This window comes from Doryrhamphus excisus, chromosome 7 (genome assembly GCF_030265055.1).
Source record: "Doryrhamphus excisus isolate RoL2022-K1 chromosome 7, RoL_Dexc_1.0, whole genome shotgun sequence".
NCBI lineage: Eukaryota > Metazoa > Chordata > Actinopteri > Syngnathiformes > Syngnathidae > Doryrhamphus > Doryrhamphus excisus.
Window position 1 is genome coordinate 22,802,645 of NC_080472.1, and position 16,295 is coordinate 22,818,939.

Here is a 16,295-nt window from a genome sequence, read left to right on the forward strand (position 1 = left end):
ACCTTCTATTTTTATTTTGCCTTCAGTTTGTTAGCTAGCAGCTTTAGACCAAAACTATCAGTTTCCATTCAAATTTGATGACCTCATTGTTTGAATTATTTGCATGTGTGTCATTTTGATGGATGACAGAGTGAGAAAAAAACCTGGAATTCCAATGAACTTTCCTAGACAGGGAAGCCTGATGCCTGCTGCTCGTTGAGAAGAGCCACGGTGCTGCAATAAGACCAGAAAAAGTATTTTAAAAATATTAAATTGCATCTAATTTTTGTGATATCGGTGAATTTTGTTTTCTTTTTCCAGTTTTGCTGTTCAGTTTTTTTTTTTACTTTATTCTCATAATATTCATCTTTTGTTAATATTGAATTATAAAATACATACATTTTCCTCATAATATTATGTATATTATGACTTTTATTATAACATTTTCCTTGTAATATTTTGACTTTTCTAAAATTATGAATGATTTAAAAAAAATTTTTTTTTTTTTTTGCTGCTGTTGTTTTTTTCTTGTTAAGTTCCCAAAACATGTTAGCTTCATTGGCCACTCCAAATTGTCCATAGGTATGAATGTGGGTGAGAATGGTTATATATTATATAATATATAATAATATATAAGTGATATATAGTGACATATTATTTATTATTATATATTTATTATCAGTAGTTTATTTGATCTCAAAATTGTTGACTAATATGTTTTTTTGGTCAATTTGTGGGGAAATGAACATAAAATGAATGTTGAAATCCGGTCTGGTTCTGGTGGACCCATGTGGGGCATTACCTGGTCTGGTGACGCCCCCGGTGTGCCCCCCAGTTGGACCTCCATGTAGGAGTTTGTCAGGGAATAACAATGCATGCACAGGGAATGTTGATGATTGAATGATTATTCATCCTTTGCGGAGATCTGTACCGACTTGACTTTTTCTGGTCCAAAAAAATCCCGAAGCGGCGAAATAAAACGGCGTGAGGCAGCAGAGGTGCGCTCCATCAGCTAATGTTTATCTTCACGCTGTTCCGCCTCCAGAGAATGATAAGCTATCAAGATGGACAGGCGCTGCGGGAAGACGTCTCGCTCTATCACATGATGCTATCACATGATGCTATCACATGATGCTATCACGCACCACTAGGAGGTTGCAGCGTGGAGGAGCAGGAGTGGACGCTGCCTGGAATGTTTGGGTGAAAAAGAGTTTATGTTGTGTCGGAATTCATTTTCACTCCTGGCGTCCGCAGCCAGGATGATTGACACTTCCCTTGCATTGATCAATGGCTGCACCAGGAGGGCTCTCTCCAGCTGAGCAGGTCTTGAGGACCTTTGATGGCTCTTTGGTCTTGAAGATGGAGAGGTTGGAATGGAAAAGTTTTTTTTTTTTTGTGGACACGGATCAGAATGTTTAGCAGTTAGCAGGATATCAAGTACTTGTTTCTCCTGAAGTACTAATGTATTTACAAGTACTGTTTGTTGTATCATAACAAGGATAAGGCGGCAATATGTCACATAACAAATATAATATAACAGAGTGAAAAAAGTTGTCCTCCCATTTGGTGTGGAAGTGGTACACCTTTGGCTTCTTGGTCCTTGTTATTTGAAACACAAACACAGAGAGTATGCAGCTGGAAATGTCACATAACAAATGTAACAGAGTGGAAAAAGTTGTCCTCCCATTTGGTGTGGAAGTGGTACACATTTGGCTTCTTAGTCCTTTTTTTGAAACACAAACACAGAAGGTGTGCAGCTGGAAAAATATCACATACCAAATATAATATAACAGAGTGAAAAAGTTGTCCTCCCATTTGGTGTGGAAGTGGTACACGTTTGGCTTCTTAGTCCTTTTTTTTTTAAACACAAACACAGAGAGTATGCAGCTGGAAATGTCACATAACAAATATAACATAGAGTGGAAAAAGTTGTCCTCCCATTTGGTGTGGAAGTGGTACACATTTGGCTTCTTGGTCCTTGTTCTTTGAAACACAAACATAGAAAGTGTGCAGCTGGAACTATCACATAACAAATATAATATAACAGATTGAAAAAAAGTTGTCCTCCCATTTGGTGTGGAAGTGGTACACGTTTTGCTTCTTAGTCCTTGTTCTTTGAAACACAGACCACAGAAAGTGTACAGCTGGAAATGTTGCATAACAAATATAGAGTGGAAAAAGTTGTCCTCCCAATTGGTGTGGAAGTGGTTGTTTTTTGTCTTCTTAAGTCTTGTCTTGATGGAAGAAATACATTTGAGCCTATGTGAAGAGCTTGTTAGCTGGCAAGCTAGCGGCCGTATTGAGTCCAGAGTCCAATTGCCAAATTGGACGCGCACGGCGGTGAGAGACGACCGTACTGGTTTATGCGCCATTTTCCCCAAATTGCTTTCTTCGGGTTCTGATTTGTCGGGCCCCATCTGCTGCTCCGGCCTGCACGTGCGGCGTTTTAGGACGCCATGTTTGTGTGCCTGTCTGTTGACTAACGGACTAGTGCGGTTACCCGCCCGTCTGGTCCGACCTGCCCCGCCGGAACGCACCAACAGAGGAGGGAGCGCGGGGAGGGAAGCTGTTTATTTAAGCTCTGACCGTCCCGTGCTAACGGCCGCGCTGGTGTTCGTGTGCGGGGCCGATCGGGGCGGCCGCCGCATCCAATTAGCCTTTTAGCTCAGGCGGGTCGTTTTGCCGTTACCTGGCGTTACCTGGAAGCCTCGACAACATCAGGGAATAACCACAAGTCATGCTGGGGGGGGGGGGTTGTTTTCCCTCCTGAGATCCACCAGCCTGTGCAAACAGGACACAGGGGCGGAGCCTCCCTCCGCTTTGTCTGACAGGTGAAGGGTGTATCCTGTTACGTCACGCCCATGTTGCAGCAGCAGAGGCTGTACGTTTCGGCGTCCCGGGAGCTCGTGAATGAAGGCGCTTTGGGCTTTCGTGAAGAAGCCGTCGGGGGGGCAGGGGGCACAGGATGTTCCCGTGATGCGTTCAGGTGCTTGCCTCTGAAAGCCAGCAGATGGGCGCACGTCATGTCTTTTTTTTTTCTTCTCTTTTTGTCCTCTCTCTCTCTCTCTCTCTCTCTCGCTCTCTCTTGCGATGCCTCACACAAACCCGCGTCCTCCTCCCGCCTCTGCAGGGGAGTCAAGCCAGGAGCTGGGACCCCCTCCCTCGGTGGATGAAGCAGCCAACACATTGATGACGCGCCTGGGGTTCCTTCTGGGAGACAAAGTGAGCGAGGGGCCCGCCGGTCCCCACTACAGCATGGAGGAGCCCGAGGCCAGACAGGTAAACGTCCTGAACGTGTGTAGGCGTAGCTCTCTGCTTTTATTTTGAAAGACAAACACAGGAAGTTGGATGTTTTCATTTTTAGGAACTTATCTTATTTACGCCGCTTATCTTAAAGTAACAGTCTTGATGCGGGGAGGAGCTTTAGTGGAGAGAAATAAGATAAGGCCGCACGGTGGATGAGTGGTTGGCACGTTGGTCAGGGAAGACCGGGTTCAATTCTCTGCTGGGGCATCTCCGTGTGGAGTTTGCATGTTCTTCCCGTGTCAGGCTAGCCCGAGGGGGGGGGGGGGGGTCCGAGCCTTTTCCCAGCGATGTAATGTAATAAAATAATATTTGGACTAATATACAGTCATTTTTTCCGCAACCTCATTTTCCAAAAATGTTTTAGTTCTCATAATATTATGACTTAAAAAAAACAGCATCTTTTTGCTTTACTATTTTAAATCCATGCTACTAAAATGACATAATTTTTCCTCATAATGTTACAGCATTATTCTCATAAAAATATGACTTTCTATCAATAGATTTTTTGTGAATATTTTGACTTTATTTTTGTAAAATTACAGTTTTTTTGTGAATATTTTGACTTTATTTTTCTACAATTACAGTCTTTTTTCTGACTATTACAGCTTTCTTCCTATAAAATGTTGTTCTTTTAATGATGACTTTATTCCCATAATTTAGAATCCATGCTACTAAAATGACATAATTTTTCCTCATAACGTTACAGCATTATTCTCATAAAAGTATGACTTTCTATCAATAGATTTTTTTGTGAATATTTTGACTTTATTTTTGTAAAATTACAGGTTTTTTCCCAACGATTACTGCTTTTTTTCTTATAAAATGTTGTTCTTTTAATTATGACTTTATTCCCATAATTTAGATTTTATTCTCATAACATAATAACATTAAAAAAAATGAGGTTTGCACATTTGGACCCGGGCCCTGAAAGCGGTTTCGGATGGCTCTGCACACTCGCTATTACAGAGTTTTCTTTTAAATACCACATCCCACTGACACGGACTTCCTTTTATGGGCATGCCCATGCGTCAAAGGCACTTCACAAGGGACTACTTTGTGAACACGGGGGCCAATACGAAACTGGACTATTCGCCAAACTGTTGCTGAAGTCGGACACCTTTCCTACGTCAATGTTAAAAGGTTCGGCTGCTGGTGGGAAGTCCTCGGGACCAATAACAGAGCAGTAGGCTCGGAGAAAGAGGATTCTTTTGACTGTTTTTTCATGCAATACGATGACCTTTAGTGAGGATGGGTTACGTAACCAAGCAACGGACCCCTGCCGCGTACGGCACAGCGGAGCGCGCCGGGCGGTTTGGTACCAAGAGGGCGTTTAGTTGAAGCTGGAAGTTTAGTGGCCAAGCCGTGGTGCTGATGGACTGCATGAAGAGAAGAGAGCCGTGGGGGTGGACAAACCAAGAGAGGTTTATTCAAGCGCCTCTTTTTTAAGAGACGTGACTCACGCTGGCAGCCTGCCGCACACGCCGCCGTGTACGCCGTGTGACTTCACGGCCCGTACGCCGCCGCTGATGCGGGAAGACCGCGCTGGGGTTTGTGTAGGTAGGCGTGCACGCTCCTGACTGAGCAGAAAATGGGATCAACGTATGTCCACAAGTATGAACACGCTGGGGTTTTTTTTCAATGTCACAAACATGGAGCCGCCTATGTGTGCTTAGCTTATTCTTATGTATGTTTTGGCTAAATGAAGCATTTTCTGTAGATCTAGAAAGCCTTCTGTTATTGGCTGGTTATTGTGTGTAGCTGCTCTACAGGAGTCCACAACTCAATCCAAAGGGTGGAAAAATGAGCATAATAGGTCCCCTTTGAGCAGGCTTTCTATGCTTTAACTACCAACCTCTCCCATTTCTAACGAAGGAATCCTTCTTTGCGGAAACTCGCTTATCATAGTCGGGCCTGGAAATGATTATCAGCCATAAACGAGAGATGACTTTATGTTTACAAATATAAATGAGCATTTCTTCAGTCGCTGCTTTTTGTTGTTGTGCTTTGAGGGGGGGCGTACAGATTACTCGCTGCTCGTTAAGGGGAGCCATAGGTACTTTAACACCAGGAAGAGTCATTAAAAATAATAATAAATTGCTATTATTATTTTATTTATATTTATATTATTATGATTTTTCTTAGATTTTACTTTGGTTAAAATAAAACATTATTTTTTTTATTATATATAATAATAATAATTATTATTATTGATAAAATAATTATATTTATTAAAATAAAAAATTATAAAAACGTATAAAAATAAAATAATTATGCACTTTTCTTTTACTTTGCTTTTGTTTTAATTGTCATAAAACTATTTTTATTATATATAATAATTATTATTATTGTTAATATCATTATTAAATTTATTTTTTTAAAAAAAAAATATTAAAACGTATAAAAATAAAATAATTATGCACTTTTTTTACTTTGCTTTTGTTTTAATTGTCATAAAATATTATTTTTATTATATATAATAATTATTATTGATAAAATAATTATTATATTTATTAAAATAAAGAATTAAAACATTATAAAAATGTATAAAAATAAAATAATTATGCACTTTTTTTACTTTGCTTTTGTTTTAATTGTCATTTAACTATTTTTATTATATATAATTATTATTATTATTGTTAATATAATTATTAATTATTTTTTTTTTTAATATTAAAACGTATATAAATAAAATAATTATGCACTTTTTTTACTTTGCTTTTGTTTTAATTGTCATAAAATATTATTTTTATTATATATAATAATAATTATTGATAAAATAATTATTATATTTATTAAAATAAAGAATTAAAACATTATAAAAATGTATAAAAATAAAATAATTATGCACTTTTTTTTTTTTTACTTTGCTTTTGTTTTTATTGTCATTTGAGAATTAGTGGCCCAATCAAAAAGTAAGCCAGTGACAGGCCAGTGCTTTAGGGTGACTTTCTTAGCTGTGCCGGCTAGCTAGCTACCTAGCTAGCTAGCCAGCACGTATTCTAGAACCATGATGTGCTAGAGCCAGCATCACGCTGTCGTCCACGCTGTGTGGCTTTTGGACGACAAAGAATAAGAATGTCGCCCAAAGTGTTGATGCAGGGAGCGCTTTCCCGTGTTGACATTGACATTATGCAGCAATCAAAACAGCTGAAGCTTGTGTGTGTGTGTGTGTGTGTGTGTGTATGTCCGTGTGCGTGTTTGTGTGTGTGCGTGTGTGTGTGTTTATCCTGCGCATAAAGCGTGTTAGAAGTGGACTTTGCCTTGAGCACCACTTCACCTTTCTTCCTCGGCTCGCTGCCACGGACTCGCACACGCATAAACACACGCAAGGCGCACACATGAATGTTTGATTCCGTGTGCAGCAGCTTATATATTTTTTATTTTTGTGTCATCCGCTAACCTGAGCTGACACGCAACAATGCGCCTTCATGTTATTGTCATGCTAAGCTGAGACAGTGGCTACATAGCAGCATATCATAGCAACCCACGGATACTATCGGTCGTTATTATTCACTGTGATGACGCCCCCCCCCCCTTTTTTTCGCACCACCAGGGCCAGAACCAGAGGATCAGCCCATGCTCCACCCTGACCAGCAGCACTGCCTCCCCCCCTGCAGGCAGCCCCTGCTCCACCCTGCCCCCCGCCATGCCGGGCCAGGCGGGCACCAAGGACTGCGCCTACGGTTCCGTCACCAGTCCCACCTCCACGCTGGAGAGCCGTGACAGCGGGATTATCGGTGAGAGATGTCTTTGTGTCGCGATTAATCTTCAAATTAATCAATCATCAATTGAGGCTGCATGTCCCAAATGTTTTATTAGCAAAAAGATACATCTGAATGAAATGCAAATGTTCCGGGAATCATATTTAATTGCAAGGGTTGCGTTCAAAGACACCATGCAATTTCAGTTGACTTCAGTTGGTTTGACTGGATTGTCTGGGATTTCCGAGTGAACTGAAACGCAGCATTCAGCGTGACGCCTGAAGTGGGCCATGATGTGCATGTGGTTAACACGGGGGGGGGGGGGGGGGGTTCCATTGGCCCTATTTTTACAATATACTGGTAATATATATATAATATACTATATATTTTTTTAATATATATATAAATATATATATATATATATATATATTTTTTTTACCAAATACTGGTAATTTATATATTGTTTTTTAGAAAAACTATATATTGGCCCTATTTTTACAATATACTGGTAATATGGTATACTGGTAATATACGTATATGTATATATATATATATATATATTTTTTTTTTTTTTTTTACAAAATAATGGTAATATATATACAGTTTTTTTTTAATAAAAACTATATATTGGCCCTATTTTTCCAATATACTGGTAATATGGTATACTGGTAATATATATGTATGTATATATATATATATATATATATATATATATATATTTTTTTTTTTTTTTTTTTTTTTTTTTTTTACAAAATAATGGTAATATATATACAGTTTTTTTAATAAAAACTATATATTGGCCCTATTTTTACAATATACTGGTAATATGGTATACTGGTAATATATATATATTTTTTTAACAAAATAATGGTTATATATATATATATATATATATATATATATATATATATATATATAGTTTTTTTTATAAAAACTATATATTGGCCCTATTTTTACGAAAAAAATATTCTTATATATTATTTTAATATATTTTTATATATTTAAGAAAAAAATACAGTACATACACTGTAACTTCTGAGCATATATACTTATCAAAAATATCAAAATGGCCATGTTGCATTTTTCCCTTTGTGGCCGCACTGGAAGAAAACGTCCAAGGACACCCCTGGTTTAACATCATTGATGAGTTTATGAATTTATTGTGCGTATTTCATGGAGAAAGGAGAAAAGGTCCGAACAGGAAGTCCTAAGTGTCAGCGTTCTGTTCCAATGTAAACAAAAAAACGACCAATCTAAGCTAATCTTCCAGGAATCTTTCCTGGAACGCCGTAGCCGGTGGTGTTGCTCACCTCAGGCATCTTGGGAAATGCAAACGAAGAACACAAAGCCGCCGTCAGCGGTGATGTTGGTGTGTGATGACTTCCAAACAGGAAGTAGTAGCGGCCGCATCCTACGCTTTGGTGCCTACGCCGCCAATTCCACATCACTGGATTTTTTTTTTTTCCCTTCCCGGAGCTTCGGTGCCTGTTGATGTGACGCCGTGCGTCTAAACGTGTGCCAGCGTTGTTTCGCTGTTTTGTGCGCCAAATGGACTCGGAACAACAGGAAATAAGCGCGAACGTGGCCGGCAGCGTCCAAGGATTATTTCAATGTCATGTGACGCTTGAATCGATGCATTGTATCTCCTCCGTGAGGAACCAAAGTTGGTTCCCGCAGCGCTAACTGCCTGTGTTCTTCCCATCCCGGCAGCCACGCTGACCAGCTACTCTGAGAACATGGAGCGCGGCGGCAAACACGGCGAGGGATCGCGGGGCAACCTGAAGCTGTGGCAGTCCCAGAAATCAGGCATGGACTCCTTCCTGTACCGCGTGGACGAGAACATGACGGCGTCCACCTACAGCCTCAACAAAATCCCCGAGCGCAGCCTGGAGAGCATGTCCTCCCACTCGGCCCACTCCATCCCTCTGTACCTCATGCCCCGCCCCAACTCTGTGGCCGGTGAGTCCCCCCCCCCGCCTCCTTGTCCAACCCCTCAAGCCGAAATATGCTGACTCGCCGTTTGGCGACGCGTATTTCTGTTTGTTTTGCTCCTTCCAGACGTTCTTTTCCTGCTTGATTTCTTCCTTTGTGGACGTTCCCGCTTCTCCACACAGCAGATGAGGAATCATGATGTTTATGATTATGTTTATGTCTATCTATCAACAGATGATCCGTCGTTAAAAATTAATAGTAAAACCAATTGCAAATAAATATACATTTGTAATTAAAAAAACATAAAATTAAAAAGTAAATAAAGAAAAAACTTCAAAAGGTTTAAATAAATACTACAATTATATTAAAATTATGAATGATTTCAATAAATGTGTAAAAAATTTAATAATGATAATACAATATAAATGGCTTAAGTGTAAAAAAAATATTTAGGAACGTATAAAATAAAAACAAAATGACTTAAATAAAAGTGTAAAAAAAAACAAAATAATTACAATAAATACAAATATTAAGCTTAAAGGTTAATAAAACAAAAATAAATAAAAAATAGAAAACTTCTAAAAGTGTAAATAAATTATATAAAAATTATGAATGATTTCAATAAAAGTGTAAAAAATATAATAATAATATAATATAAATGGCTTAAGATTAAATAAATATTTAGGAACGTATAAAATAAAAACAAAATGACAAAGTGTAAAAAGATACAAAATAATTAGAATAAATACAAAAAATTTAACTTAAAGGTTAATAAAAACGTAAATAAATAAAAAATGGAAAAAACTTTAATAAAAGTGTACAACAATTCTGTAAAAAAGTCTTTACACTCCTATTACCCATTATAATAGACATAATAAGAGAAAATAATACGCAATACTAATACAATGTTAATGTAACATTACTGCCACCTAGTGACCAGTGTTAGAATCCTACATATCATCACAAACTGAGTATTTGTATATTACCTCACTTAGCCATATTTATGCTTGAAAATGCTCCCGTAAATATGTAAAATATGCTTGTTTTTGAACATAACACCAGGCCATATTCAACCAAGAAACAGCAGGATTGATATTTTTCAAAAGCTGTGAACGCATGAAGGCTTGAAAGGGAAGCGGGAAGCGATGAGGGATTACCACTTGAAGCCGTGAAAAAAGATCATGAAGGCAGTTAGGAAGCAGGAAAGGACGCGGTTTGATAGCACACACACACACACACACACACACACTGGTGGTTGCTTTCACTGGCTTTGGCAGCAAGCAGTCAACATGGACTTGGTCATGATGGGAAAAGCGGGAAGGTGTTGATACAGCACAATTCCCTATAATCCCTCTGGCTTTCTTCCTGCGAGACGAGGAGCCAGGATCGGCCGTTTTATCTCCCTTTCATGTGCGATGGGAGCGACGACTGCAGAGGAAGGCGGGAAGCGAGGAGGGAGGCTGATGGCGTTAGGTTGGGGTCAGCCCGTTTCAGGGATTTGGGGTGATGTCCGGGGCCCAGACACGGACGCTTTTCCGATTTGAATGATCAGTTGGAGGGAGGTAGTATTATGAGAAACAAAACAGGTGTCATTTTTGAAAAAAATATAATATTATCATAATAAAGTCCAAATATTCTAGGAATAATTTCTTAATTACAAGAAGAATTTTAATTTTTTTTTACATAAATGGAAAAGGTGACGTCCAAATATTAAAAGAAAAAAGTCACATTCTAATGAGGAAAAAGGTCAAAATTTTACAAGAATATTATGATAATAAAGTCCAAATATTCTGGAAATAATTTCATAATTACAAGAAGATTTTTTTTTAACAGAAATGGAAAAAATAATGTCCAAATATAAAAAAAAAGTCACATTCTAATGAGGAAAAAGGTCACAATTTTACAAGAATATTATGATAATAAAGTCCAAATATTCTGGGAATAATTTCATAATTACAAGAAGAATTTTTATTTTTTTTTTACATAAATGGAAAAGGTGACGTCCAAATATTAAAAGAAAAAAGTCACATTCTAATGAGGAAAAAGGTCAAAATTTTACGAGAATATTATGATAATAAAGTTCAAATATTCTGGGAATAATTTCATAATTACAAGAAGATTTTTTTTAACAGAAATGGGAAAAAATGATGTCCAAATATTAAAAGAAAGTCACATCCTAATTAGGAAAAAAGTCACATTCTAATGAGGAAAAAGGTCAAAATTTTACAAGAATATTATGATAATAAAGTCCAAATATTCTGGAAATAATTTCATAATTACAAGAAGATTTTTTTTTTAACAGAAATGGAAAAAATGATGTCCAAATATAAAAAACAGTCACATTCTAATGAGGAAAAAGGTCACAATTTTACAAGAATATTATGATAATAAAGTCCAAATATTCTGGAAATAATTTCATAATTACAAGAAGAATTTTTTTTTTTTTTTTACATAAATGGAAAAGGTGACGTCCAAATATTAAAAGAAAAAAGTCACATTCTAATGAGGAAAAAGGTCAAAATTTTACGAGAATATTATGATAATAAAGTTCAAATATTCTGGGAATATTTTCATAATTACAAGAAGATTTTTTTTAACAGAAATTGGAAAAAATGATGTCCAAATATTAAAAGAAAGTCACATCCTAATGAGGAAAAAAGTCACAGTCTAATGAGGAAAAAGGTCAAAATTTTACAAGAATATTATGATAATAAAGTCCAAATATTCTGGAAATAATTTCATAATTACAAGAAGATTTATTTTTTAACAGAAATGGAAAAAATGATGTCCAAATATAAAAAACAGTCACATTCTAATGAGGAAAAAGGTCAAAATTTTACAAGAATATTATGATAATAAAGTCCAAATATTCTGGAAATAATTTCATAATTACAAGAAGATTTTTTTTTAACAGAAATGGAAAAAATAATGTCCAAATATAAAAAAAGTCACATTCTAATGAGGAAAAAGGTCAAAATTTTACAAGAATATTATGATAATAAAGTCCAAATATTCTGGAAATAATTTCATAATTACAAGAAGATTTTTTTTTAACAGAAATGGAAAAAATGATGTCCAAATATAAAAAAACAGTCACATTCTAATGAGGAAAAAGGTGATGATTTTACGAGAATATTATGATAATAAAGTCCAAATATTCTGGAAATAATTTCATAATTACAAGAATATATTTTTTTTTTACAGAAATGGAAAAAATGACGTCCAAATATTAAAAGAAAGTCACATCCTAATGAGGAAAAAAGTCACATTCTAATGAGGAAAAAGGTCAAAATTTTACAAGAATATTATGATAATAAAGTCCAAATATTCTGGAAATAATTTCATAATTACAAGAAGATTTATTTTTTAACAGAAATGGAAAAAATGATGTCCAAATATAAAAAACAGTCACATTCTAATGAGGAAAAAGGTCAAAATTTTACAAGAATATTATGATAATAAAGTCCAAATATTCTGGAAATAATTTCATAATTACAAGAAGATTTTTTTTTAACAGAAATGGAAAAAATAATGTCCAAATATAAAAAAAGTCACATTCTAATGAGGAAAAAGGTCAAAATTTTACAAGAATATTATGATAATAAAGTCCAAATATTCTGGAAATAATTTCATAATTACAAGAAGATTTTTTTTTAACAGAAATGGAAAAAATGATGTCCAAATATAAAAAAACAGTCACATTCTAATGAGGAAAAAGGTGATGATTTTACGAGAATATTATGATAATAAAGTCCAAATATTCTGGAAATAATTTCATAATTACAAGAATATATTTTTTTTTTACAGAAATGGAAAAAATGACGTCCAAATATTAAAATAAAAAAGTCACATTCTAATGAGGAAAAAGGTCACAATTTTCCGAGAATAAACTGGTGAAATTATGAGAAAAAATAATATCATTTTGGTAGCATGGAGTTGAAATATTCAAGAAAAAAGACATCATTTTTCCAAAGTTTTATGAGAAACAAAAATCAACAAATATTTGGAAAATTAGGGGACAAAGGCATAATATTAGGATGAAGTCATAATATTCAAAATATAATAGTATTGAATTAAAAATAAGGGGCGTTTGTTTTTGTTTTACTGTCCTTCCTGCATCCTGTAGTTTCCTTTCTCCTCCCTTTGTTTCATCCTTCATTTCCTTCTCCCTTCCTTCCTAACCTCCTCTTTTCCTTCCACCCGCCTGCTTCAACACTTCCTTCCTTCCTGCTGCCCCCCCGTGCAGACGTAGCACATTGGCGGAGGAGCGATGAACGTGATGCGAGCAGACTGCTGCATTGCAGATACGAGAGATTGGAATCCTGGCATTCCCAGTCCAAACGCCTCCTTGTGTCGCTGCAACGTGGAAAGCCCTCATCCCGTTGAGGAGAAAACCCTTGCAACCGCTTTTTACGTCCCGCCGAGACACACGTGCGGTCACGGAAGCACACTCGGAGCCACAGGAAGTGAGCCATGAAGATGGCGGACGTGCTGTGGTATGCCGAGGCGTGATTCCAAGCTAGGCTGCAGATGATCCGGACTGGACTATGGTCTTGTGGAACAACAGGGTGCCAAGATCATCTGTTAAGATAGATCTTCCTCAACAGGAAGCTGCGCCACTGCACGCCTCCAATTTCACGCCTTCACTTTATTGCGCTTTTTCATAAAAACTTGACTATTAATGATTATTAATCCCCCAAATTAAGATGATTTGACGTCTTTTGGCATAAATGAAGCATTTCCAACTGGAACTAATGCAATTTAAAAAAAATATTACATTTGTTGTTATTATTATTAATTGTATTTCTTACTTTTTTAATATAGTTATATTATATCCAGAATTTTTAATTATTTTATTATTGTGAATAAATATTTAGATAAGTAAATTGTTGTATTGATTATTATTTTATTTTGCCATTGCTTTAAACATGTATATTATAAGTATATTTATATTCATACATATATAAATAATTAAAAAAAACAAAATAATACTAATTAAATTATTAGTTTTTAAAAAATAAATTTCAAAAGACACTTAATTGTTCTTCTTCTTATTATTGTTCTTCTTAGTATTATTAATATTTTTTCTTATAATTATTAATTGCATTTTTGACTTTTTTAATATAGTTATATTATACGTATACAGTATTTTTAATTATTTTATTATTGTGAAAAAATATGTAGATAAGTAAATATTTGTATTAATTATTTATTTTGCCATTGCTTTAATTTATATGTATATTATAAGTATATTTATTTTCATACATATATAAATAATAATAAAAAATACTAATTAAATTATTAATTAGAAAAATACATTTTAAAAGAAACTTAATTTTTCTTATTACTATTATTTTTCTTATTCTTATTATTAATAATTTTTCTTATATTATTAATTGCATTTCTTACTTTTTTAATGTAGTTACATTATATACAGTATTTTAAATTATTTTATTGTGAAAAAATATTTAGATAAATAAATAGGTAAAGTAAATATTTGTATGAATTATTTAGTTTTGGCATTGCTTTAATGTATTTGTATATGAATGAAGTTAATATATTTATTATCCTTATCAAAGCACTTCCGGGAAAGGCAGCCGTGTCCTCGGGTGGCTCTCTTCCACCACTTGGACTCCCTCGTTTGTCACCTCAGCAAGCTAGAAGTCGGGCGGGCGGTGGAATGGCGTGGGCGGAATCTAATCTCACCGAATATTTTCTATGAACAATCATCAGCAGGCGCCGACTTCATGAATAAGACATTGGTATGCGCGGCTAATTAATCCTGAGAGGGGCCGGGTGGGCATCTGCCGACTGACAGACGGCGACGGCGGGGAATTCTGGGGCGGTGACGCGGCTCAGGGTCCCCCTCCCCTCCCGGAGGAGTCGGAGAAATGCCTCGGCCTTCTCGAAACATCTGACAGGTGCTTCCACGCGTATTCATTTGGGTTTGTTTCTCCTCCTTGTTACGCCGGCAGCCACTAGCTCCGCCCACCTGGAAGACCTGGCCTACCTGGACGAGCAGAGGCACACGCCGCTACGCGCCTCCCTGCGCATGCCCAGACAGAGCACCACCTGCGGGCCGGGACACTCGGGGCAGGACTTGAGAGGTGTGTCCTTAACGCACACACACACACACACACACTAAAGCAATAGTGCTACATGTGCTAAAGCGTTAGCTTAGCACCCAAATCTTGTTCGGCCTTCCTGTTAGCGTTCAATATGGCTGTACTGTACAGTGTGAGTCCAACAATTAGCTTGCTTGCACATGGGAATAAGCGAAAATTGACCCTGTCACATGTCTATGATGTCATCAGCAGGCTGACTGTGTAGTTATTTTCTAACGAACGTGTTTACATCATCGTTAATTGGTTCCAGACCCAACCGATAAAACCGATAAAATTGAATATTTTCAGAGTTCCAGCATATAAAACCTGTATATGATTTTCTGAATGTGATTTCAAACATTATTAGAGCCCTCTGGACATGAAATAACACCCCTATAGTCCCCTTTACACTCCTGTTACACATTGTTTACAACACATTGCAACTCTTATGCTGTCTTGCTGACTCAAGATGGCCGTTAGTGAGCTAACAAGCTAGCGAGCTAACCCGTTTTAAACTTTCATTCAGGCGGGGTCCACTCTGGACTGGTGGCCAGCCAATCACAGGGCACATATAGACAAACAAGCATTCACACTCACATTCATACCTATGGACAATTTGGAGTGGCCAATCAAGCTAACATGCTAGCATGTTTTTGGAATGGGAGAAGAAACCGGAGTACTTGGAGAAAAGAGCATGCAAACTCCACACAGAGGGTGGAATTGAACTCGGGTCTCCTGCGCGCTAACCACTTGGCAGCACAGTTTTAAACTTAAGTAGCCAAAAACCTAGCACTTCCACACTGAATGGGAGGAGAGGAGGTTAAGGTAATGTCATGTAAGGTAATAATAATAAAGAATAGATTAGCACAAAACGGCCATCATTTATATTATCATCCATTTCCAGAACATAACAAACACGGCAGCCATCTTGGGAATTGAGGCCTGTATGCTAACTCGTACCGCTAGCAAGATGTTTTCCCTTGCACCGTCTTCCTCTTCCTCCTGCTGCTCAGCCAGCGTGAGTCATCCTCACCTGGTGAATAATTCAAAGCGTCTGAGACGCCGGCCCCCGTCTGGCCACGGAGGGGGTGGAGGGGGCGGAGGGGGCGGGAAGTGGTACCTTGCTCCATGTTGCCTGAGGGGGGGCATCGCTCTCGCCCTAAAACAGCTCCCCGTTTGGCAGCTCCGTGTTCCCGGTGTTCCCGGTGTAGCCGGAGCGGAGCATGGCGGCTGATTGGGATAGCGGCACGTAAAACCCGCGTACGTCCCGCCT

General features: G+C 37.0%; 1 protein-coding gene across 14 annotated transcripts in view; it reads left to right on the forward strand.

Annotated features, from left to right (window-relative positions):
- The window catches only part of tanc2b (tetratricopeptide repeat, ankyrin repeat and coiled-coil containing 2b), a 98,131-nt gene that overhangs the window by 62,552 nt on the left and 19,284 nt on the right, over positions 1-16,295 (forward strand). For 12 of the 14 annotated variants that reach the window (XM_058078122.1, XM_058078125.1, XM_058078123.1 and 9 more), the window contains 4 exons: positions 3,110-3,258; positions 6,839-7,022; positions 8,697-8,945; positions 14,894-15,025. In XM_058078122.1, the coding sequence (XP_057934105.1) occupies positions 3,110-3,258; positions 6,839-7,022; positions 8,697-8,945; positions 14,894-15,025 (714 nt within the window). Of the gene's footprint in view, positions 1-441; positions 2,966-3,109; positions 3,259-6,838; positions 7,023-8,696; positions 8,946-14,893; positions 15,026-16,295 lie in introns of those variants that run through there. The other 2 variants (XM_058078127.1, XM_058078121.1) reach the window with 2 other exon arrangements.